The sequence below is a fragment of the Heptranchias perlo genome, unplaced genomic scaffold, assembly GCF_035084215.1.
Source record: "Heptranchias perlo isolate sHepPer1 unplaced genomic scaffold, sHepPer1.hap1 HAP1_SCAFFOLD_607, whole genome shotgun sequence".
NCBI lineage: Eukaryota > Metazoa > Chordata > Chondrichthyes > Hexanchiformes > Hexanchidae > Heptranchias > Heptranchias perlo.
Genome location: NW_027139631.1, coordinates 26,961 through 49,963, shown reverse-complemented (window position 1 = coordinate 49,963; position 23,003 = coordinate 26,961). Strand labels below are relative to the sequence as shown.

Below are 23,003 nucleotides of genomic sequence, written 5' to 3'. Positions count from 1 at the left end.
TGGGTGCGGCGTAGCCTCGGGATACGGGCTCGGCCATCCTAGACTGAGAAGAGGAGGGATTTCCTCGCTCGGAGGGTTGCGAATCTTTGGAATTCCCTCCCTCACTCGATGCTGAGCCCGCTAAGTGTATTGGAGATGGGAAAGAAAGAGAGGGAAAGAAAGAAAGGAGAGAGAGAGAGAAAGGTCTCGATAACCCAAAGGTGTTTTATAAATGCACTAAGAGCAAGAGGGGCCTATCAGAGGCCAAGAATGTAAACTATGTACGGAGGCAGAAGATGTGGGTGTGCTTCTCGATGAGTGCTTTGCGTCTGTCCTCCGCAAAAGAGGAGGGACAATGCAGGGATTGTAGTTAAGGAGGAGGTGTGTGAAATATTGGCTGTAAACACAGTGAGAGAGGAAGTATTAAGGGGTTTAGGCCCAGATAAAATGGGCAGTGTCCTCGGCCCAACCATCTCCAGCTGCTTCATCAATGACCTTCCCTCCATCACGAGGTCAGAAATGGGGATGTTCGCTGATGGTTGCACAGTGTTCAGTTCCATTCGCAACCCCCTCAGATAATGAAGCAGTCCGTGCCCACGTACAGCAAGACCTGGACAACGTCCAGGCTCGGGCTGATAAGTGGCAAGTAACATTCGTGCCAGGCATTGACCATCTCCAACAAGAGAGAGTCCAACCACCTCCCTTGACATTCAACGGCATTACCATCGCCGAATCCCCCACCATCAACATCCTGGGGGTCACCATTGACCAGAAACTTAACTGGACCAGCCATATAAATACTGTGGCTACGAGAGCAGGTCAGAGGCTGGGTATTCTGCGGCGAGTGACTCACCTCCTGACTCCCCAAAGCCTTTCCACCGTCTACAAGGCACAAGTCAGGAGTGTGATGGAATACTCTCCACTTGCCTGGACGAGTGCAGCTCCAACAACGCTCGAGAAGCTCGACACCATCCAGGCAAAGCAGCCCCGCTCGATCGGCACCCTAAACATTCACTCCCTTCACCACCGGCGCACCGCGGCCGCAGTGTGGACCATCCGCAGGATGCACTGCAGCAACTCGCCAAGGCTTCTTCGACAGCGCCTCCCAAACCCGCGACCTCTACCACCTAGCAGGACCAGAGCTGCAGGCACATGGGGACAACCCCCACCCGCACGTTCCCCTCCGAGTCACACACCATCCCGACTTGGAAATATATCGGCCGTTCCTTCATCGTCGCTGGGTCAAAATCCTGGAGCTCCCTTCCCAACGGCACTGTGGGAGAACCTTCACCACACGGACTGCAGCGGTTCAAGAAGGCGGCTCACCGCCACCTTCTCAAGGGGCGATTAGGGATCGGCAATAAATGCCGGCCTGGCCAGCGACGCCCACATCCCATAAACGAATAAAACAAAAGTGGCTTGTTGGATCCAGAATTGGCTCAGTGTCAGGAAGCAAAGGGTAATGGTCGACGGGTGTTTTTGTGACTGGGAGGCTGTTTCCAGTGGGGTCTCTCAGGGCTCAGTACTCGGTCCTTTGCTTTTTGAGGTATATATTAACGATTTGGACTTGAATGTAGGAGGCACGATTAAGAAGTTTGCAGATGATACAAAAATTGGCCGTGGGGTTGATAGTGAGGGAGGAAAGCTGTAGACCGCAGGAAGATATCAACGGGCTGGTCAGGCGGGCAGAAAAGTGGCAAATGGAATTCAATCCGGAGAAGTGTGAGGTAAATGCATTTGGGGAGAGCAAACAAGACAAGGGAATACCCAATAAATGGGAGGATACTGAGAGGTGTGGAGGAAGTGAGGGACCTTGGAGTGCAAGTCCACAGATCCCTGAAGGTAGCAGGACAGGTAGACAAGGTGCTTGAGAAGGCATCTGGGATACCTTCCTTTATTAGCCGAGGCATCGAATATAAGAGCAAGGGAGCTCGTGCTCGAACTGCACAAAACACGATTTGGGCCACGGCTCGAGTACTGAGTCCAGGTCTGGTCACCACATTACAGGAAGGATGTGATCGCACCGGAGAGGGTGCAGAGGAGATTTACGAGGATGTTGCCAGGGGACTGGAGAATTTTAGCGACGAGGAAAGATTGGACGGGCTGGGGTTGTTCTCTTTGGGACCGAGGAGGCCGAGGGGAGATTTAATTGAGGTGTGTAAATTACGAGGGGGCCTCAATAGAGTGGACAGGGAGCACCTATTTCCCTTAGTGGAGAGGTCAATAACCAGGGGGGGGGGCATAGATGTAAAGTAAGAAGGATCAGAGGGGAGCTGAGGAGAGATGTTTTCACCCAGAGGGTCTGCAACTCACTGCCCGAGAGGGTTTTTTGTTATTCGCTCGTGGGATGCGGGCGTCGCTGGCCAGGCCGGCATTTATTGCCCATCCCTAATCGCCCCTTGAGAAGGTGGTGGTGAGCCGCCTTCTTGAACCGCTGCAGTCCGTCTGGTGAAGGTTCTCCCACAGTGCCGTTAGGAAGGGAGCTCCAGGATTTTGACCCAGCGACGATGAAGGAACGGCCGATATATTTCCAAGTCGGGATGGTGTGTGACTCGGAGGGGAACGTGCGGGTGGGGGTTGTCCCCATGTGCCCGCTGCCCTGGTCCTTCTAGGTGGTAGAGGTCGCGGGTTTGGGAGGTGCTGTCGAAGAAGCCTTGGCGAGTTGCTGCAGTGCATCCTGTGGACGGTCCACACTGCGGCCGCGGTGCGCCGGTGGTGAAGGGAGTGAATGTTTAGGGTGCCGATCGAGCGGGGCTGCTTCGCCCTGGATGGCGTCGAGCTTCTCGAGTGTTGTTGGAGCTGCACTCATCCAGGCAAGTGGAGAGTATTCCATCACACTCCTGACTCGTGCCTTGTAGACGGTGGAAAGGCTTTGGGGAGTCAGGAGGTGAGTCACTCGCCGCAGAATACCCAGCCTCTGACCTGCTCTCGTAGCCACAGTATTTATATGGCTGGTCCAGTTAAGTTTCTGGTCAATGGCGACCCTCAGGATGTTGATGGTGGGGGATTCGGTGATGGTAATGCCGTTGAATGTCAAGGGGAGGTGGTTGGACTCTCTCTTGTTGGAGATGGTCATTGCCTGGCACGAATGTTACTTGCCACTTATCAGCCCAAGCCTGGATGTTGTCCAGGTCTTGCTGTCTGCGGGCTCGGACTGCTTCATTATCTGAGGGGGTTGCGAATGGAACTGAACACTGTGCGACCATCAGCGAACATCCCCATTTCCGACCTTGTGATGGAGGGTGAGAGAGGCCGAAACCTTCAACTCAATTCAAAAAACACCCAGACCTGAGCCAAAATCAGGATCAGGGCCCGGAGGCTCGTTATCCAGCCGGCGAGGACATCACTCTGCGCTCCTCCGCCAATTAAGGTCCCGAGACCGTATTCGCCCCTTTAAGGGCCCCCCCCCACGAGCCAGCCTCCCTTTAAATCCCTGCCGGCCGACGTCCCGCCCTCCTCCCGGGCTCCGATTGGCCGGGACGAGTGCCACTCAACCGGGAAGGCGGGGCGGGAGGGGGGGTGGGGTTGCAAGGTGACATCATTTTGCCGCACAGATCTGCTTATTTGCATGTTTAAAGAGACCCCGTACCGAGATTAAAAAGGGGACAGACAGAGATAGAGAGAGAGAGAGAGAGAGAGAACAAAAAAAAAACACACACACACACACACAGAGAAAGGGAGAGAGAGAGAGAGAGACAGACAGACAGAGGAGCAGCTCTTCAGACCAGCAGCAGCCAGAGAAAAGCCAAACGCAAAATGCAGTGTTTCCAAAAAATATAAATTAACACCGCACTGCGAACATCCCTTATAAAATGAGGCTGCAGATCAGTGCAGTGTTCGGCTGCTTGCTCATCGCAAGATGCATCTGCGATAAAGGTAAGGCATCCGTTATCTTAGCAAATAAATAAGTCCCAAAGGCTTGAATTTAATTGCAGGTGCGTTTGCAGTGCTTTTAATTGATGCCACAAAGCCGCTGTGCTATTTATTGAAACAATCATCCACATATATATATATATATATATATATATATATTTAAAAAGCTTTTATGTTCTGCAGAGGAGGAGAGAGGGAGGCCAGAGGGAGATAACGATGATGGAGCTGGCAAGGGTATTTTTCTGGCTGCGTCTTGACCATTCGAGATATTTCTGACTTTAATTTCTGAGCCAGCTTGCCCACAGGGGCTGATTTCCCTGCATCGCTGTTTTTAAAAATATAATTCTGCTTCTTTCTCTTGCCTCGAAGCACAATTTGCAAGAACAGGTAGCAGTAGAAACAATGCCACTGGGAATCTGCTTTGATTTTCTTCAGACAGAGCTGTGATTCACTGCTTGGCTTGTTGACGAGATTCTTTCTGATCTCGGGGAGGAAGCCGAGGGGTTTTTTTTTTTCTGAATCAGACTCTGGGTTTCCGACGGGGATTATTTTTTCTGGGTGGCCAGGGCGGTGGGGTTGAAGAGGACGGAGGAGGCGGGAGACGGTGGTGGGGGGGGTCAACGGGTCTTAAAATGCGTCTCGTCCTCCTTCCCCACGATCGCAGGCCGATGCTCCCCGGTTGCTCGGTGCCAAGGGAGCGCCGCGCTGTCGGAGGGTCGGTACTGAGGGAGCGCCGCACTGTCGGAGGGTCGGTGCCGAGGGAGCGCCGCACTGTCGGAGGGTCGGTACCGAGGGAGCGCCGCACTGTCGGAGGTGCCGTCTTTCAGGACGAGACGTTAAACCGAGGGCCCCGTCTGCCCCTCTCGGGCGGGTGTAAAAGATCCCACGGCCCGCTATTGGAAGAAGAGCAGAGGAGGGGGGAGTTCTCCCCGGGGGTCCTGGGGCCCCGATATTTATCCCTCGACCGACATCACTGAAAAAAAACCAGACGATCTGGGTCATTTATCACCTCGCTGTTTGTGGGATCTTGCTGTGCGTAAATTGGCTGCCTCGTTCCCCACATTACAACAGGGGACCGCACGATCATTCACACACAGACAAATGTACCAACACAGGCAGACAGACGGGCGAACACAGGCAGACAGGCGGGCGGACAGAGGCAGACAGGCGGGCGGACAGAGGCAGACAGACGGGCGGACACAGGCAGACAGATGCACCTCTCCAGGTCCCGGCCTTGCCCCCTCTGCCAGCCTCCGACGGGGTGCCTCGTTGATCTGGAATGTTCTTTCTCGCCCTCTGCCAGCCAACAAGCACAAGCCCTGGATCGAGACAGAGTACCAGGGAATCGTCATGGAGAACGACAAAACAGTCCTTCTCAACCCTCCACTCTTTGCTATCGACAAGGACGCGCCATTGCACTACGCAGGTAGGGAGGAGGGGTTCATGATGCCAGCACTGGGCAACAGCGGGCAAAGCTGGCACCGGGAGTCAACGGGACTCAACTGGGACTCAATTGGGACTCAACTGGGACTCAACAGGACTCAACTGGGAGTCAACTGGGACTCAATTGGGACTCAACTGGGACTCAATTGGGACTCAACTTGGAATCAACTGGGAGTCAACTGGGACTCAACTGGGGCTCAATTGGGCCTCAACTGGGACTCAACTGAGACACAACTGGCACTCATTGGGACTCAACAGGTCTCAATTGGGACTCAACTGGGACTCACTTGGGATTCAATAGGACTCAATTGAGACTACATTGGGACTCAACTGGGAGTCAACTGGGAATCAACTGGGAGTCAAGTGGGGACTCAATTCGGACTCAGCAGGACTCAATTGGGACTCAACTGGGAGTCAACTGGGACTCAATTGGGACTCACTTGGGAGTCAACTGGGACTCAATAGGACACAATTGGGACTCAACTGGGACTCAACTGGGAATCAACTGGGAGTCAGCAGGACTCAATTGGGACTCAACTGGGAGTCAACTGGGACTCAATTGGGATTCACTTGGGACTCAACTGGGACTCAATTAGGACTCAATTGGGACTCAACTGGGAATCTACTGGGAGTCAACTGGGACTCAATAGGACTCAAAAGGACTCAACTGGGACTCAACTGGGAGTCAACAGGGACTCAATTGGGACTCACTTGGGACTCAAGAGGACTCAATTGGGACTCAACTGGGAATCAACTGGGAGTCAACTGGGACTCAACTGGGACTCAATTGGCACTCACTTGGGACTCAATTGGGACTCAACTGGGACTCAATTGGGACTCAACTGGGACTCACTTGGGATTCACTAGGACTCAATTGAGACTAAATTGGGACTCAACAGGACTCAATTGGGACTCAACTGGTACTCAACTGGGAGTCAACTGGAACTCAAGTGGGACTGAATTGGGACTCAATTGGTGCTCAAGTGGGCTCAATTGGTGCTCAACAGGGACTCAATGGGACTAGATTGGGACTCAATTGAGACTCAACTGGGACTCATTTGGGACTCAACTGGGATTCAATTAAAAATCAATGGGACTCAATTGAGACTCAACAGGACTCAACTGGGATCCAATGGGACTCCATGGGACTAAATGGGATGGGAGAATTCACTGGGATTCATGGCACTGAATGGGATTTGGACCATTGGGATTGTGCACAGTGGGAGTGAATGGGAAGGGGTTTGGTCCATTGGGATTGTGGACAGTGGGAGTGAACGGGAAGGGGTTTGGTCCATTGGGATTGTGTACAGCGGGAGTGAACGGGAAGGGGTTTGGTCCATTGGGATTGTGTACAGCGGGAGTGAATGGGAAGGGGTTTGGTCCATTGGGATTGTGTACAGTGGGAGTGAATGGGAAGGGGTTTGATCCATTGGGATTGTGTACAGTGGGAGTGAATGGGAAGGGGTTTGGTCCATTGGGATTGTGTACAGCGGGAGTGAACGGGAAGGGGTTTGGTCCATTGGGATTGTGTACAGCGGGAGTGAACGGGAAGGGGTTTGATCCATTGGGATTGTTCTCTAATTATCTGCCACCGTTCCCCAACAGGTGAGATCTGTACCTTCAAGATCCATGGACAGAATGTCCCCTTCGAAGCAGTCGTGCTGGACAAGATGACCGGGGAGGGTCTGATTCAGGCCAAGGATTTGGTGGACTGTGAGGTGCAGAAGGAGCACTCGTTCACCATCCAGGCACAGGACTGCGGAGAAGGTCCAGACAGAAGCAACATGAAAAGATCCCACAAGTAAATTGGAGGCCCGTTGGGAGAGGCAGGGAACGGGGAACGGGGTACCTGCCCCTGGGGGTGCTCGATGCTGACACTGGGGATAAAGTGGGGGTACACGGTCAGGATAATGTAGAGGGAGCTCTGTATTGTAGTGTGGAGGGAGCTCTGTATTGTAGTGTGGAGGGAGCTCTGTATTGTAGTGTGGAGGGAGCTCTGTATTGTAGTGTAGAGGGAGCTCTGTATTGTAGTGTGGAGGGAGCTCTGTATTGTAGTGTAGAGGGAGCTCTGTATTGTAGTGTGGAGGGAGCTCTGTATTGTAGTGTAGAGGGAGCTCTGTATTGTAGTGTGGAGGGAGCTCTGTATTGTAGTGTGGAGGGAGCTCTGTATTGTAGTGTAGAGGGAGCTCTGTATTGTAGTGTGGAGGGAGCTCTGTATTGTAGTGTAGAGGGAGCTCTGTATTGTGGTGTGGAGGAAGCTCTGTATTGTAGTGTGGAGGGAGCTCTGTATTGTAGTGTGGAGGGAGCTCTGTATTGTAGTGTGGAGGGAGCTCTGTATTGTAGTGTGGAGGGAGCTCTGTATTGTAGTGTGGAGGGAGCTCTGCATTGTAGTGTGGAGGGAGCTCTGTATTGTAGTGTGGAGGGAGCTCTGTATTGTAGTGTGGAGGGAGCTCTGTATTGTAGTGTAGAGGGAGCTCTGTATCGTAGTGTGGAGGGAGCTCTGTATTGTAGTGTAGAGGGAGCTCTGTATTGTAGTGTGGAGGGAGCTCTGTATTGTAGTGCAGAGGGAGCTCTGTATTGTAGTGTGGAGGGAGCTCTGTATTGTGGTGCGGAGGGAGCTCTGTATTGTAGTGTGGAGGGAGCTCTGTATTGTAGTGTAGAGGGAGCTCTGTATTGTAGTGTAGAGGGAGCTCTGTATTGTAGTGTGGAGGGAGCTCTGTATTGTAGTGTGGAGGGAGCTCTGTATTGTAGTGTAGAGGGAGCTCTGTCTTGTAGTGTAGAGGGAGCTCTGTATTGTAGTGTAGAGGGAGCTCTGTATTGTAGTGTGGAGGGAGCTCTGTATTGTAGTGTGGAGGGAGCTCTGTATTGTAGTGTGGAGGGAGCTCTGTATTGTAGTGTGGAGGGAGCTCTGTATTGTAGTGTGGAGGGAGCTCTGTATTGTAGTGTGGAGGGAGCTCTGTATCGTATTGTGGAGGGAGCTCTGTATTGTAGTGCGGAGGGAGCTCTGTATTGTAGTGTGGAGGGAGCTCTGTATTGTGGTGAAGAGGGAGCTCTGTATTGTAGTGTGGAGGGAGCTCTGTATTGTAGTGTGGAGGGAGCTCTGTATTGTAGTGCAGAGGGAGCTCTGTATTGTGGTGTGGAGGGAGCTCTGTATTGTAGTGTAGAGGGAGCTCTGTATTGTAGTGTAGAGGGAGCTCTGTATTGTAGTGTAGAGGGAGCTCTGTATTGTAGTGTAGAGGGAGCTCTGTATTGTAGTGTGGAGGGAGCTCTGTATTGTAGTGTGGAGGGAGCTCTGTATTGTAGTGTAGAGGGAGCTCTGTATTGTAGTGTAGAGGGAGCTCTGTATTGTAGTGTAGAGGGAGCTCTGTATTGTAGTGTAGAGGGAGCTCTGTATTGTAGTGTAGAGGGAGCTCTGTATTGTAGTGTGGAGGGAGCTCTGTATTGTAGTGTAGAGGGAGCTCTGTATTGCAGTGTAGAGGGAGCTCTGTATTGTAGTGTAGAGGGAGCTCTGTATTGTAGTGTAGAGGGAGCTCTGTATTGTAGTGCAGAGGGAGCTCTGTATTGTGGTGTAGAGGGAGCTCTGTATTGTGGTGTAGAGGGAGCTCTGTATTGTAGTGTGGAGGGAGCTCTGTATTGTAGTGTGGAGGGAGCTCTGTATTGTAGTGTAGAGGGAGCTCTGTATTGTAGTGTAGAGGGAGCTCTGCATTGTAGTGTGGAGGGAGCTCTGTATTGTAGTGTGGAGGAAGCTCTGTATTGTAGTGCGGAGGGAGCTCTGTATTGTAGTGTGGAGGGAGCTCTGTATTGTAGTGTGGAGGGAGCTCTGTATTGTAGTGTGGAGGGAGCTCTGTATTGTAGTGTGGAGGGAGCTCTGTATTGTAGTGTGGAGGGAGCTCTGTATTGTAGTGTGGAGGGAGCTCTGTATTGTAGTGTGGAGGGAGCTCTGTATTGTGGTGCAGAGGGAGCTCTGTATTGTAGTGTGGAGGGAGCTCTGTATTGTAGTGTAGAGGGAGCTCTGTATTGTAGTGTGGAGGGAGCTCTGTATTGTGGTGTAGAGGGAGCTCTGTATTGTAGTGTAGAGGGAGCTCTGTATTGCAGTGTGGAGGGAGCTCTGTATTGTAGTGTGGAGGGAGCTCTGTATTGTAGTGTGGAGGGAGCTCTGTATTGTAGTGTGGAGGGAGCTCTGTATTGTAGTGTGGAGGGAGCTCTGTATTGTAGTGTGGAGGGAGCTCTGTATTGGAGTGTGGAGGGAGCTCTGTATCGCATTGTGGAGGGAGCTCTGTATTGTAGTGCGGAGGGAGCTCTGTATTGTAGTGTGGAGGGAGCTCTGTATTGTGGTGAAGAGGGAGCTCTGTATTGTAGTGTGGAGGGAGCTCTGTATTGTCGTGCGGAGGGAGCTCTGTATTGTAGTGTGGAGGGAGCTCTGTATTGTAGTGTGGAGGGAGCTCTGTATTGTAGTGTAGAGGGAGCTCTGTATTGTAGTGTAGAGGGAGCTCTGTATTGTAGTGTAGAGGGAGCTCTGTATTGTAGTGCAGAGGGAGCTCTGTATTGTAGTGTGGAGGGAGCTCTGTATTGTAGTGTGGAGGGAGCTCTGTATTGTAGTGTGGAGGGAGCTCTGTATTGTAGTGTAGAGGGAGCTCTGTATTGTAGTGTAGAGGGAGCTCTGTATTGTAGTGTGGAGGGAGCTCTGTATTGTCGTGTAGAGGGAGCTCTGTATTGTAGTGTGGAGGGAGCTCTGTATTGTAGTGTGGAGGGAGCTCTGTATTGTAGTGTAGAGGGAGCTCCGTATTGTAGTGTGGAGGGAGCTCTGTATTGTAGTGTAGAGGGAGCTCTGTATTGTAGTGTGGAGGGAGCTCTGTATTGTAGTGTGGAGGGAGCTCTGTATTGTAGTGTAGAGGGAGCTCTGTATTGTAGTGTGGAGGGAGCTCTGTATTGTAGTGTGGAGGGAGCTCTGTATTGTGGTGTAGAGGGAGCTCTGTATTGTAGTGTGGAGGGAGCTCTGTATTGTAGTGTGGAGGGAGCTCTGTATTGTAGTGTGGAGGGAGCTCTGTATTGTGGTGCAGAGGGAGCTCTGTATTGTAGTGTGGAGGGAGCTCTGTATTGTAGTGTGGAGGGAGCTCTGTATTGTAGTGTAGAGGGAGCTCTGTATTGCGGTGTCGAGGGAGCTCTGTATTGTAGTGTGGAGGGAGCTCTGTATTGTAGTGTAGAGGGAGCTCTGTATTGCGGTGTCGAGGGAGCTCTGTATTGTAGTGTAGAGGGAGCTCTGTATTGTGGTGTAGAGGGAGCTCTGTATTGTAGTGTAGAGGGAGCTCTGCATTGTAGTGTGGAGGGAGCTCTGTATTGTAGTGTGGAGGGAGCTCTGTACTGTAGTGCGGAGGGAGCTCTGTATTGTAGTGTAGAGGGAGCTCTGTATTGTAGTGTGGAGGGAGCTCTGTATTGTAGTGTGGAGGGAGCTCTGTATTGTAGTGTAGAGGGAGCTCTGTATTGTAGTGTGGAGGGAGCTCTGTATTGTAGTGTGGAGGGAGCTCTGTATTGTAGTGTAGAGGGAGCTCTGTATTGTAGTGTGGAGGGAGCTCTGTATTGTAGCGTGGAGGGAGCTCTGTATTGTAGTGTAGAGGGAGCTCTGTATTGTAGTGTGGAGGGAGCTCTGTATTGTAGTGTAGAGGGAGCTCTGTATTGTAGTGTGGAGGGAGCTCTGTATTGTAGTGTGGAGGGAGCTCTGTATTGTAGTGTGGAGGGAGCTCTGTATTGTAGTGTGGAGGGAGCTCTGTATTGTAGTGTGGAGGGAGCTCTGTATTGTAGTGTAGAGGGAGCTCTGTATTGTAGTGTGGAGGGAGCTCTGTATTGTAGTGTGGAGGGAGCTCTGTATCGTATTGTGGAGGGAGCTCTGTATTGTAGTGCGGAGGGAGCTCTGTATTGTAGTGTGGAGGGAGCTCTGTATTGTGGTGTAGAGGGAGCTCTGTATTGTGGTGTAGAGGGAGCTCTGTATTGTCGTGTGGAGGGAGCTCTGTATTGTAGTGTGGAGGGAGCTCTGTATCGTATTGCGGAGGGAGCTCTGTATTGTAGTGCGGAGGGAGCTCTGTATTGTAGTGTGGAGGGAGCTCTGTATTGTAGTGTAGAGGGAGCTCTGTATTGTAGTGTAGAGGGAGCTCTGTATTGTATTGTAGAGGGAGCTCTGTATTGTAGTGTGGAGGGAGCTCTGTATTGTAGTGTGGAGGGAGCTCTGTATTGTAGTGTGGAGGGAGCTCTGTATTGTAGTGTGGAGGGAGCTCTGTATTGTAGTGTAGAGGGAGCTCTGTATTGTAGTGTAGAGGGAGCTCTGTATTGTGGTGTAGAGGGAGCTCTGTATTGTAGTGTAGAGGGAGCTCTGTATTGAAGTGTGGAGGGAGCTCTGTATTGTAGTGTGGAGGGAGCTCTGTATTGTAGTGCAGAGGGAGCTCTGTATTGTAGTGTGGAGGGAGCTCTGTATTGAAGTGTGGAGGGAGCTCTGTATTGTAGTGCAGAGGGAGCTCTGTATTGTAGTGTGGAGGGAGCTCTGTATTGTAGTGTGGAGGGAGCTCTGTATTGTAGTGTAGAGGGAGCTCTGTATTGTAGTGTAGAGGGAGCTCTGTATTGTAGTGTAGAGGGAGCTCTGTATTGTCGTGTGGAGGGAGCTCTGTATTGTAGTGTAGAGGGAGCTCTGTATTGTAGTGTGGAGGGAGCTCTGTATTGTAGTGTGGAGGGAGCTCTGTATTGTAGTGTAGAGGGAGCTCTGTATTGTGGTGTGGAGGGAGCTCTGTATTGTAGTGTGGAGGGAGCTCTGTATTGTAGTGTAGAGGGAGCTCTGTATTGTAGTGTGGAGGGTGCTCTGTATTGTAGTGTAGAGGGAGCTCTGTATTGTCGTGTGGAGGGAGCTCTGTTTTGTCGTGTAGAGGGAGCTCTGTATTGTCGTGTAGAGGGAGCTCTGTATTGTAGTGTGGAGGGAGCTCTGTATTGTAGTGTGGAGGGAGCTCTGTATTGTAGTGTGGAGGGAGCTCTGTATTGTAGTGTGGAGGGAGCTCTGTATTGTAGTGTGGAGGGAGCTCTGTATTGTAGTGTGGAGGGAGCTCTGTATTGTCGTGTGGAGGGAGCTCTGTATTGTATTGTAGAGGGAGCTCTGTATTGTGGTGTAGAGGGAGCTCTGTATTGTAGTTTGGAGGGAGCTCTGTATTGTAGTGTGGAGGGAGCTCTGTATTGTAGTGTGGAGGGAGCTCTGTATTGTAGTGTGGAGGGAGCTCTGTATTGTAGTGTAGAGGGAGTTCTGTATTGTAGTGTAGAGGGAGCTCTGTATTGTAGTGTGGAGGGAGCTCTGTATTGTAGTGTGGAGGGAGCTCTGTATTGTAGTGTGGAGGGAGCTCTGTATTGTAGTGTGGAGGGAGCTCTGTATTGTAGTGTGGAGGGAGCTCTGTATTGTAGTGTGGAGGGAGCTCTGTATTGTCGTGTGGAGGGAGCTCTGTATTGTATTGTAGAGGGAGCTCTGTATTGTGGTGTAGAGGGAGCTCTGTATTGTAGTTTGGAGGGAGCTCTGTATTGTAGTGTGGAGGGAGCTCTGTATTGTAGTGTGGAGGGAGCTCTGTATTGTAGTGTGGAGGGAGCTCTGTATTGTAGTGTAGAGGGAGCTCTGTATTGTAGTGTGGAGGGAGCTCTGTATTGTGGTGTAGAGGGAGCTCTGTATTGTAGTGTAGAGGGAGCTCTGTATTGTAGTGTAGAGGGAGCTCTGTATTGTAGTGTGGAGGGAGCTCTGTATTGTAGTGTAGAGGGAGCTCTGTATTGTAGTGCAGAGGGAGCTCTGTATTGTGGTGTAGAGGGAGCTCTGTATTGTAGTTTGGAGGGAGCTCTGTATTGTAGTTTGGAGGGAGCTCTGTATTGTAGTGTGGAGGGAGCTCTGTATTGTAGTGTAGAGGGAGCTCTGTATTGTGGTGTAGAGGGAGCTCTGTATTGTGGTGTGGAGGGAGCTCTGTATTGTAGTGTGGAGGGAGCTCTGTATTGTAGTGTAGAGGGAGCTCTGTATTGTAGTGTAGAGGGAGCTCTGTATTGTAGTGTGGAGGGAGCTCTGTATTGTAGTGTGGAGGGAGCTCTGTATTGTAGTGTAGAGGGAGCTCTGTATTGTAGTGTAGAGGGAGCTCTGTATTGTAGTGTAGAGGGAGCTCAGTATTGTAGTGTAGAGGGAGCTCTGTATTGTAGAGTGGAGGGAGCTCTGTATTGTAGTGTGGAGGGAGCTCTGTCTTGTGGTGTAGAGGGAGCTCTGTATTGTAGTGTGGAGGGAGCTCTGTATTGTAGTGTGGAGGGAGCTCTGTATTGTAGTGTAGAGGGAGCTCTGTATTGTAGTGTGGAGGGAGCTCTGTATTGTAGTGTGGAGGGAGCTCTGTATTGTAGTGTGGAGGGAGCTCTGTATTGTAGTGTGGAGGGAGCTCTGTATTGTAGTGCGGAGGGAGCTCTGTATTGTAGTGTGGAGGGAGCTCTGTATTGTGGTGTAGAGGGAGCTCTGTATTGTAGTGTAGAGGGAGCTCTGTATTGTAGAGTGGAGGGAGCTCTGTATTGTAGTGTGGAGGGAGCTCTGTCTTGTGGTGTAGAGGGAGCTCTGTATTGTAGTGTGGAGGGAGCTCTGTATTGTAGTGTGGAGGGAGCTCTGTATTGTAGTGCAGAGGGAGCTCTGTATTGTAGTGTGGAGGGAGCTCTGTATTGTAGTGTGGAGGGAGCTCTGTATTGTAGTGTGGAGGGAGCTCTGTATTGTAGTGTAGAGGGAGCTCTGTATTGTAGTGTAGAGGGAGCTCTGTATTGTGGTGTGGAGGGAGCTCTGTATTGTAGTGTAGAGGGAGCTCTGTATTGTAGTGTAGAGGGAGCTCTGTATTGTAGTGTGGAGGGAGCTCTGTATTGTAGTGTGGAGAGAGCTCTGTATTGTAGTGTAGAGGGAGCTCTGTATTGTAGTGCAGAGGGAGCTCTGTATTGTAGTGCGGAGGGAGCTCTGTATTGTAGTGTGGAGGGAGCTCTGTATTGTAGTGTGGAGGGAGCTCTGTATTGTAGTGTAGAGGGAGCTCTGTATTGTAGTGTAGAGGGAGCTCTGTATTGTAGTGTGGAGGGAGCTCTGTATTGTAGTGTGGAGGGAGCTCTGTATTGTAGTGTGGAGGGAGCTCTGTATTGTAGTGTAGAGGGAGCTCTGTATTGTAGTGTAGAGGGAGCTCTGTATTGTAGTGCAGAGGGAGCTCTGTATTGTAGTGTGGAGGGAGCTCTGTATTGTAGTGTGGAGGGAGCTCTGTATTGTAGTGTAGAGGGAGCTCTGTATTGTAGTGTGGAGGGAGCTCTGTATTGTAGTGTGGAGGGAGCTCTGTATTGTAGTGTAGAGGGAGCTCTGTATTGTAGTGTGGAGGGAGCTCTGTATTGTAGTGCGGAGGGAGCTCTGTATTGTAGTGTGGAGGGAGCTCTGTATTGTGGTGTAGAGGGAGCTCTGTATTGTAGTGTGGAGGGAGCTCTGTATTGTAGTGTAGAGGGAGCTCTGTATTGTAGTGTAGAGGGAGCTCTGTATTGTAGTGTAGAGGGAGCTCTGCATTGTAGTGTGGAGGGAGCTCTGTATTGTAGTGTAGAGGGAGCTCTGTATTGTGGTGCGGAGGGAGCTCTGTATTGTAGTGTAGAGGGAGCTCTGTATTGTAGTGTGGAGGGAGCTCTGTATTGTAGTGTGGAGGGAGCTCTGTATCGTATTGCGGAGGGAGCTCTGTATTGTAGTGCGGAGGGAGCTCTGTATTGTAGTGTGGAGGGAGCTCTGTATTGTAGTGTAGAGGGAGCTCTGTATTGTAGTGTGGAGGGAGCTCTGTATTGTAGTGTAGAGGGAGCTCTGTATTGTAGTGTAGAGGGAGCTCTGTATTGTAGTGTAGAGGGAGCTCTGTATTGTAGTGTAGAGGGAGCTCTGTATTGTAGTGTAGAGGGAGCTCTGTATTGTAGTGTGGAGGGAGCTCTGTATTGTAGTGTGGAGGGAGCTCTGTATTGTATTGTAGAGGGAGCTCCGTATTGTAGTGTGGAGGGAGCTCTGTATTGTAGTGTGGAGGGAGCTCTGTATTGTAGTGTGGAGGGAGCTCTGTATTGTCGTGTAGAGGGAGCTCTGTATTGTCGTGTAGAGGGAGCTCTGTATTGTAGTGTGGAGGGAGCTCTGTATTGTAGTGTAGAGGGAGCTCTGTATTGTAGTGTGGAGGGAGCTCTGTATTGTGGTGTAGAGGGAGCTCTGTATTGTAGTGTGGAGGGAGCTCTGTATTGTAGTGTGGAGGGAGCTCTGTATTGTAGTGTGGAGGGAGCTCTGTATTGTAGTGTGGAGGGAGCTCTGTATTGTAGTGTGGAGGGAGCTCTGTATTGTAGTTTAGAGGGAGCTCTGTATTGTAGTGTGGAGGGAGCTCTGTATTGTAGTGTAGAGGGAGCTCTGTATTGTAGTGTAGAGGGAGCTCTGTATTGCAGTGTAGAGGGAGCTCAGTATTGTAGTGTAGAGGGAGCTCTGTATTGTAGTGTGGAGGGAGCTCTGTATTGTAGTGTGGAGGGAGCTCTGTATTGTGGTGTAGAGGGAGCTCTGTATTGTAGTGTGGAGGGAGCTCTGTATTGTAGTGTGGAGGGAGCTCTGTATTGTAGTGTAGAGGGAGCTCTGTATTGTGGTGTAGAGGGAGCTCTGTATTGTGGTGTAGAGGGAGCTCTGTATTGTAGTGTGGAGGGAGCTCTGTATTGTAGTGTGGAGGGAGCTCTGTATTGTAGTGTAGAGGGAGCTCTGTATTGTAGTGTGGAGGGAGCTCTGTATTGTAGTGTGGAGGGAGCTCTGTATTGTAGTGTGGAGGGAGCTCTGTATTGTAGTGTGGAGGGAGCTCTGTATTGTAGTGTGGAGGGAGCTCTGTATTGTAGTGTGGAGGGAGCTCTGTATTGTAGTGTGGAGGGAGCTCTGTATTGTAGTGTGGAGGGAGCTCTGTATTGTAGTGTGGAGGGAGCTCTGTATTGTAGTGTAGAGGGAGCTCTGTATTGTAGTGTAGAGGCAGCTCTGTATTGCAGTGTAGAGGGAGCTCAGTATTGTAGTGTAGAGGGAGCTCTGTATTGTAGTGTGGAGGGAGCTCTGTATTGTGGTGTGGAGGGAGCTCTGTATTGTGGTGTAGAGGGAGCTCTGTATTGTAGTGTGGAGGGAGCTCTGTATTGTAGTGTGGAGGGAGCTATGTATTGTGGTGTAGAGGGAGCTCTGTATTGTGGTGTAGAGGGAGCTCTGTATTGTGGTGTAGAGGGAGCTCTGTATTGTAGTGTGGAGGGAGCTCTGTATTGTAGTGTGGAGGGAGCTCTGTATTGTAGTGTAGAGGGAGCTCTGTATTGTAGTGTAGAGGGAGCTCTGTATTGTAGTGTGGAGGGAGCTCTGCATTGTAGTGTGGAGGGAGCTCTGTATTGTAGTGTAGAGGGAGCTCTGTATTGTAGTGTGGAGGGAGCTCTGTATTGTAGTGTGGAGGGAGCTCTGTATTGTAGTGTGGAGGGAGCTCTTTATTGTAGTGCGGAGGGAGCTCTGTATTGTAGTGTAGAGGGAGCTCTGTATTGTAGTGTGGAGGGAGCTCTGTATTGTACTGTAGAGGGAGCTCTGTATTGTAGTGTGGAGGGAGCTCTGTATCGTAGTGTAGAGGGAGCTCTGTATTGTAGTGTAGAGGGAGCTCTGTATTGCAGTGTAGAGGGAGCTCTGTATTGTAGTGTAGAGGGAGCTCTGTATTGTAGTGTGGAGGGAGCTCTGTATTGTAGTGTAGAGGGAGCTCTGTATTGTAGTGTAGAGGGAGCTCTGTATTGTAGTGTAGAGGGAGCTCTGTATTGTAGTGTAGAGGGAGCTCTGTATTGTAGTGTCGAGGGAGCTCTGTATTGTAGTGTGGAGGGAGCTCTGTATTGTAGTGTAGAGGGAGCTCTGTATTGTAGTGTAGAGGGAGCTCTGTATTGTAGTGAAAAGGGAGCTCTGTATTGTAGTGTGGAGGGAGCTCTGTATTGTAGTGTGGAGGGAGCTCTGTATTGTAGTGTGGAGGGAGCTCTGTATTGTAGTGTGGAGGGAGCTCTGTATTGTAGTGTGGAGGGAGCTCTGTATTGTAGTGTGGAGGGAGCTCTGTATTGTAGTGTAGAGGGAGCTCTGTATTGTAGTGTGGAGGGAGCTCTGTATTGTAGTGTGGAGGGAGCTCTGTATTGTGGTGTGGAGGGAGCTCTGTATTGTAGTGTGGAGGGAGCTCTGTATTGTAGTGTAGAGGGAGCTCTGTATTGTGGTGTGGAGGGAGCTCTGTATTGTAGTGTGGAGGGAGCTCTGTATTGTGGTGTAGAGGGAGCTCTGTATTGTAGTGTGGAGGGAGCTCTGTATTGTCGTGTGGAGGGAGCTCTGTATTGTAGTGTGGAGGGAGCTCTGTATTGTAGTGTGGAGGCAGCTCTGTATTGTAGTGTGGAGGGAGCTCTGTATTGTAGTGTGGAGGGAGCTCTGTATTGTAGTGTGGAGGGAGCTCTGTATTGTAGTGCGGAGGGAGCTCTGTATTGTAGTGTGGAGGAAGCTCTGTATTGTAGTGTGGAGTGAGCTCTGTATTGTAGTGTAGAGGGAGCTCTGTATTGTAGTGTAGAGGGAGCTCTGTATTGTAGTGTAGAGGGACCTCTGTATTGTAGTGTGGAGGGAGCTCTGTATTGTAGTGTAGAGGGAGCTCTGTATTGTAGTGTAGAGGGAGCTCTGTATTGTAGTGTGGAGGGAGCTCTGTATTGTAGTGTAGAGGGAGCTCTGTATTGTAGTGTAGAGGGAGCTCTGTATTGTAGTGTGGAGGGAGCTCTGTATTGTAGTGCGGAGGGAGCTCTGTATTGTAGTGTAGAGAGAGCTCTGTATTGTAGTGTGGAGGGAGCTCTGTATTGTAGTGTAGAGGGAGCTCTGTATTGTGGTGTAGAGGGAGCTCTGTATTGTCGTGTAGAGGGAGCTCTGTATTGTAGTGTGGAGGGAGCTCTGTATTATAGTGTAGAGGGAGCTCTGTATTGTGGTGTAGAGGGAGCTCTGTATTGTAGTGTGGAGGGAGCTCTGTATTGTAGTGTGGAGGGAGCTCTGTATTGTAGTGTGGAGGGAGCTCTGTATTGTAGTGCAGAGGGAGCTCTGTATTGTAGTGTAGAAGGAGCTCTGTATTGTAGTGTAGAGGGAGCTCTGTATTGAAGTGTAGAGGGAGCTCTGTATTGTAGTGTAGAGGGAGCTCTGTATTGTAGTGTAGAGGGAGCTCTGTATTGTAGTGTAGAGGGAGCTCTGTATTGTAGTGTAGAGGGAGCTCTGTATTGTACTGTGGAGGGAGCTCTGTATTGTAGTGTGGAGGGAGCTCTGTATTGTAGTGTGGAGGGAGCTCTGTATTGTAGTGTAGAGGGAGCTCTGTATTGTAGTGTCGAGGGAGCTCTGTATTGTGGTGTGGAGGGAGCTCTGTATTGTAGTGTAGAGGGAGCTCTGTATTGTAGTGTAGAGGGAGCTCTGTATTGTAGTGTAGAGGGAGCTCTGTATTGTACTGCGGAGGGAGCTCTGTATTGTAGTGTAGAGGGAGCTCTGTATTGTAGTGTAGAGGGAGCTCTGTATTGTACTGTGGAGGGAGCTCTGTATTGTAGTGTGGAGGGAGCTCTGTATTGTAGTGTGGAGGGAGCTCTGTATTGTAGTGTGGAGGGAGCTCTGTATTGTAGTGTAGAGGGAGCTCTGTATTGTAGTGTGCAGGGAGCTCTGTATTGTGGTGTAGAGGGAGCTCTGTATTGTGGTGTGGAGGGAGCTCTGTATTGTAGTGTAGAGGGAGCTCTGTATTGTAGTGTAGAGGGAGCTCTGTATTGTAGTGTGGAGGGAGCTCTGTATTGTAGTGTAGAGGGAGCTCTGTATTGTAGTGTAGAGGGAGCTCTGTATTGTAGTGGAGAGGGAGCTCTGTATTGTAGTGTAGAGGGAGCTCTGTATTGTAGTGTGGAGGGAGCTCTGTATTGTAGTGTCGAGGGAGCTCTGTATTGTAGTGTAGAGGGAGCTCTGAATTGTAGTGTGGAGGGAGCTCTGTATTGTAGTGTAGAGGGAGCTCTGTATTGTAGTGTGGAGGGAGCTCTGTATTGTAGTGTGGAGGGAGCTCTGTATTGTAGTGTAGAGTGAGCTCTGTATTGTAGTGTAGAGGGAGCTCTGTATTGTAGTGTAGAGGGAGCTCTGTATTGTAGTGTAGAGGGAGCTCTGTATTGTGTAGAGGGAGCTCTGTATTGTAGTGTGGAGGGAGCTCTGTATTGTAGTGTGGAGGGAGCTCTGTATTGTAGTGTAGAGGGAGCTCTGTATTGTAGTGTGGAGGGAGCTCTGTATTGTAGTGTGGAGGGAGCTCTGTATTGTAGTGTGGAGGGAGCTCTGTATTGTAGTGTAGAGGGAGCTCTGTATTGTAGTGTGGAGGGAGCTCTGTATTGTGGTGTAGAGGGAGCTCTGTATTGTAGTGTGGAGGGAGCTCTGTATTGTAGTGTGGAGGGAGCTCTGTATTGTAGTGTGGAGGGAGCTCTGTATTGTAGTGTAGAGGGAGCTCTGTGTTGTAGTGTCGAGTGAGCTCTGTATTGTAGTGTAGAGGGAGCTCTGTATTGTAGAGTGGAGGGAGGTCTGTATTGTAGTGTGGAGGGAGCTCTGTATTGTAGTCTGGAGGGAGCTCTGTATTGTGGTGTAGAGGGAGCTCTGTATTGTAGTCTAGAGGGAGCTCTGTATTGTGGTGTGGAGGGAGCTCGGTATTGTAGTGTAGAGGGAGCTCTGTATTGTAGTGTGGAGGGAGCTCTGTATTGTAGTGTAGAGGGAGCTCTGTATTGTGGTGTAGAGGGAGCTCTGTATTGTAGTGTGGAGGGAGCTCTGTATTGTAGTGTAGAGGGAGCTCTGTATTGTAGTGTAGAGGGAGCTCTGTATTGTAGTGCAGAGGGAGCTCTGTATTGTAGTGCGGAGGGAGCTCTGTATTGTAGTGCAGAGGGAGCTCTGTATTGTAGTGTGGAGGGAGCTCTGTATTGTAGTGTAGAGGGAGCTCTGTATTGTAGTGTGGAGGGAGCTCTGTATTATAGTGTAGAGGGAGCTCTGTATTGTGGTGTAGAGGGAGCTCTGTATTGTAGTGTGGAGGGAGCTCTGTATTGTAGTGTGGAGGGAGCTCTGTATTGTAGTGCAGAGGGAGCTCTGTATTGTAGTGTAGAAGGAGCTCTGTATTGTAGTGTAGAGGGAGCTCTGTATTGAAGTGTAGAGGGAGCTCTGTATTGTAGTGTAGAGGGAGCTCTGTATTGTAGTGTAGAGGGAGCTCTGTATTGTAGTGTAGAGGGAGCTCTGTATTGTAGTGTAGAGGGAGCTCTGTATTGTACTGTGGAGGGAGCTCTGTATTGTAGTGTGGAGGGAGCTCTGTATTGTAGTGTGGAGGGAGCTCTGTATTGTAGTGTAGAGGGAGCTCTGTATTGTAGTATCGAGGGAGCTCTGTATTGTGGTGTGGAGGGAGCTCTGTATTGTAGTGTAGAGGGAGCTCTGTATTGTAGTGTAGAGGGAGCTCTGTATTGTAGTGTAGAGGGAGCTCTGTATTGTACTGCGGAGGGAGCTCTGTATTGTAGTGTAGAGGGAGCTCTGTATTGTAGTGTAGAGGGAGCTCTGTATTGTACTGTGGAGGGAGCTCTGTATTGTAGTGTGGAGGGAGCTCTGTATTGTAGTGTGGAGGGAGCTCTGTATTGTAGTGTGGAGGGAGCTCTGTATTGTAGTGTAGAGGGAGCTCTGTATTGTAGTGTGCAGGGAGCTCTGTATTGTGGTGTAGAGGGAGCTATGTATTGTGGTGTGGAGGGAGCTCTGTATTGTAGTGTAGAGGGAGCTCTGTATTGTAGTGTAGAGGGAGCTCTGTATTGTAGTGTGGAGGGAGCTCTGTATTGTAGTGTAGAGGGAGCTCTGTATTGTAGTGTGGAGGGAGCTCTGTATTGTAGTGTAGAGGGAGCTCTGTATTGTAGTGTAGAGGGAGCTCTGTATTGTAGTGTAGAGGGAGCTCTGTATTGTAGTGTAGAGGGAGCTCTGTATTGTAGTGTAGAGGGAGCTCTGTATTGTAGTGTGGAGGGAGCTCTGTATTGTAGTGTCGAGGGAGCTCGGTATTGTAGTGTAGAGGGAGCTCTGAATTGTAGTGTGGAGGGAGCTCTGTATTGTAGTGTAGAGGGAGCTCTGTATTGTAGTGTGGAGGGAGCTCTGTATTGGAGTGTGGAGGGAGCTCTGCATTGTAGTGTAGAGTGAGCTCTGTATTGTAGTGTAGAGGGAGCTCTGTATTGTAGTGTAGAGGGAGCTCTGTATTGTAGTGTAGAGGGAGCTCTGTATTGTGTAGAGGGAGCTCTGTATTGTAGTGTGGAGGGAGCTCTGTATTGTAGTGTGGAGGGAGCTCTGTATTGTAGTGTAGAGGGAGCTCTGTATTGTAGTGTGGAGGGAGCTCTGTATTGTAGTGTGGAGGGAGCTCTGTATTGTAGTGTGGAGGGAGCTCTGTATTGTAGTGTAGAGGGAGCTCTGTATTGTAGTGTGGAGGGAGCTCTGTATTGTGGTGTAGAGGGAGCTCTGTATTGTAGTGTGGAGGGAGCTCTGTATTGTAGTGTGGAGGGAGCTCTGTATTGTAGTGTGGAGGGAGCTCTGTATTGTAGTGTAGAGGGAGCTCTGTGTTGTAGTGTCGAGTGAGCTCTGTATTGTAGTGTAGAGGGAGCTCTGTATTGTAGAGTGGAGGGAGGTCTGTATTGTAGTGTGGAGGGAGCTCTGTATTGTAGTCTGGAGGGAGCTCTGTATTGTGGTGTAGAGGGAGCTCTGTATTGTAGTCTAGAGGGAGCTCTGTATTGTGGTGTGGAGGGAGCTCTGTATTGTAGTGTAGAGGGAGCTCTGTATTGTAGTGTGGAGGGAGCTCTGTATTGTAGTGTAGAGGGAGCTCTGTATTGTGGTGTAGAGGGAGCTCTGTATTGTAGTGTGGAGGGAGCTCTGTATTGTAGTGTAGAGGGAGCTCTGTATTGTAGTGTGGAGGGAGCTCTGTATTGTAGTGTAGAGGGAGCTCTGTATTGTAGTGTAGAGGGAGCTCTGTATTGTAGTGCAGAGGGAGCTCTGTATTGTAGTGCGGAGGGAGCTCTGTATTGTAGTGCAGAGGGAGCTCTGTATTGTAGTGTGGAGGGAGCTCTGTATTGTAGTGTAGAGGGAGCTCTGTATTGTAGTGTAGAGGGAGCTCTGTATTGTAGTGCAGAGGGAGCTCTGTATTGTAGTGCGGAGGGAGCTCTGTATTGTAGTGTGGAGGGAGCTCTGTATTGTAGTGTGGAGGGAGCTCTGTATTGTAGTGTAGAGGGAGCTCTGTATTGTAGTGTAGAGGGAGCTCTGTATTGTAGTGCAGAGGGAGCTCTGTATTGTAGTGTGGAGGGAGCTCTGTATTGTAGTGTGGAGGGAGCTCTGTATTGTAGTGTAGAGGGAGCTCTGTATTGTAGTGTGGAGGGAGCTCTGTATTGTAGTGTGGAGGGAGCTCTGTATTGTAGTGTAGAGGGAGCTCTGTATTGTAGTGTGGAGGGAGCTCTGTATTGTAGTGCGGAGGGAGCTCTGTATTGTAGTGTGGAGGGAGCTCTGTATTGTAGTGTGGAGGGAGCTCTGTATTGTAGTGTGGAGGGAGCTCTGTATTGTAGTGTAGAGGGAGCTCTGTATTGTAGTGTGGAGGGAGCTCTGTATTGTAGTGTGGAGGGAGCTCTGTATTGTAGTGTGGAGGGAG

General features: G+C 50.3%; 1 protein-coding gene across 1 annotated transcript in view; it reads left to right on the top strand.

Annotated features, from left to right (window-relative positions):
• Window positions 1–23,003, top strand: part of LOC137317329 (calsyntenin-3-like) — a gene marked incomplete at its 3' end in the record, with an annotated part of 60,885 nt that overhangs the window by 11,357 nt on the left and 26,525 nt on the right. The window contains exons 3-5 of the mRNA XM_067980741.1: window positions 3,804–3,855; window positions 5,156–5,278; window positions 6,901–7,096. Of these exons, the coding sequence (XP_067836842.1) occupies window positions 3,804–3,855; window positions 5,156–5,278; window positions 6,901–7,096 (371 nt within the window). The remainder of the gene's footprint in view (window positions 1–3,803; window positions 3,856–5,155; window positions 5,279–6,900; window positions 7,097–23,003) is intronic.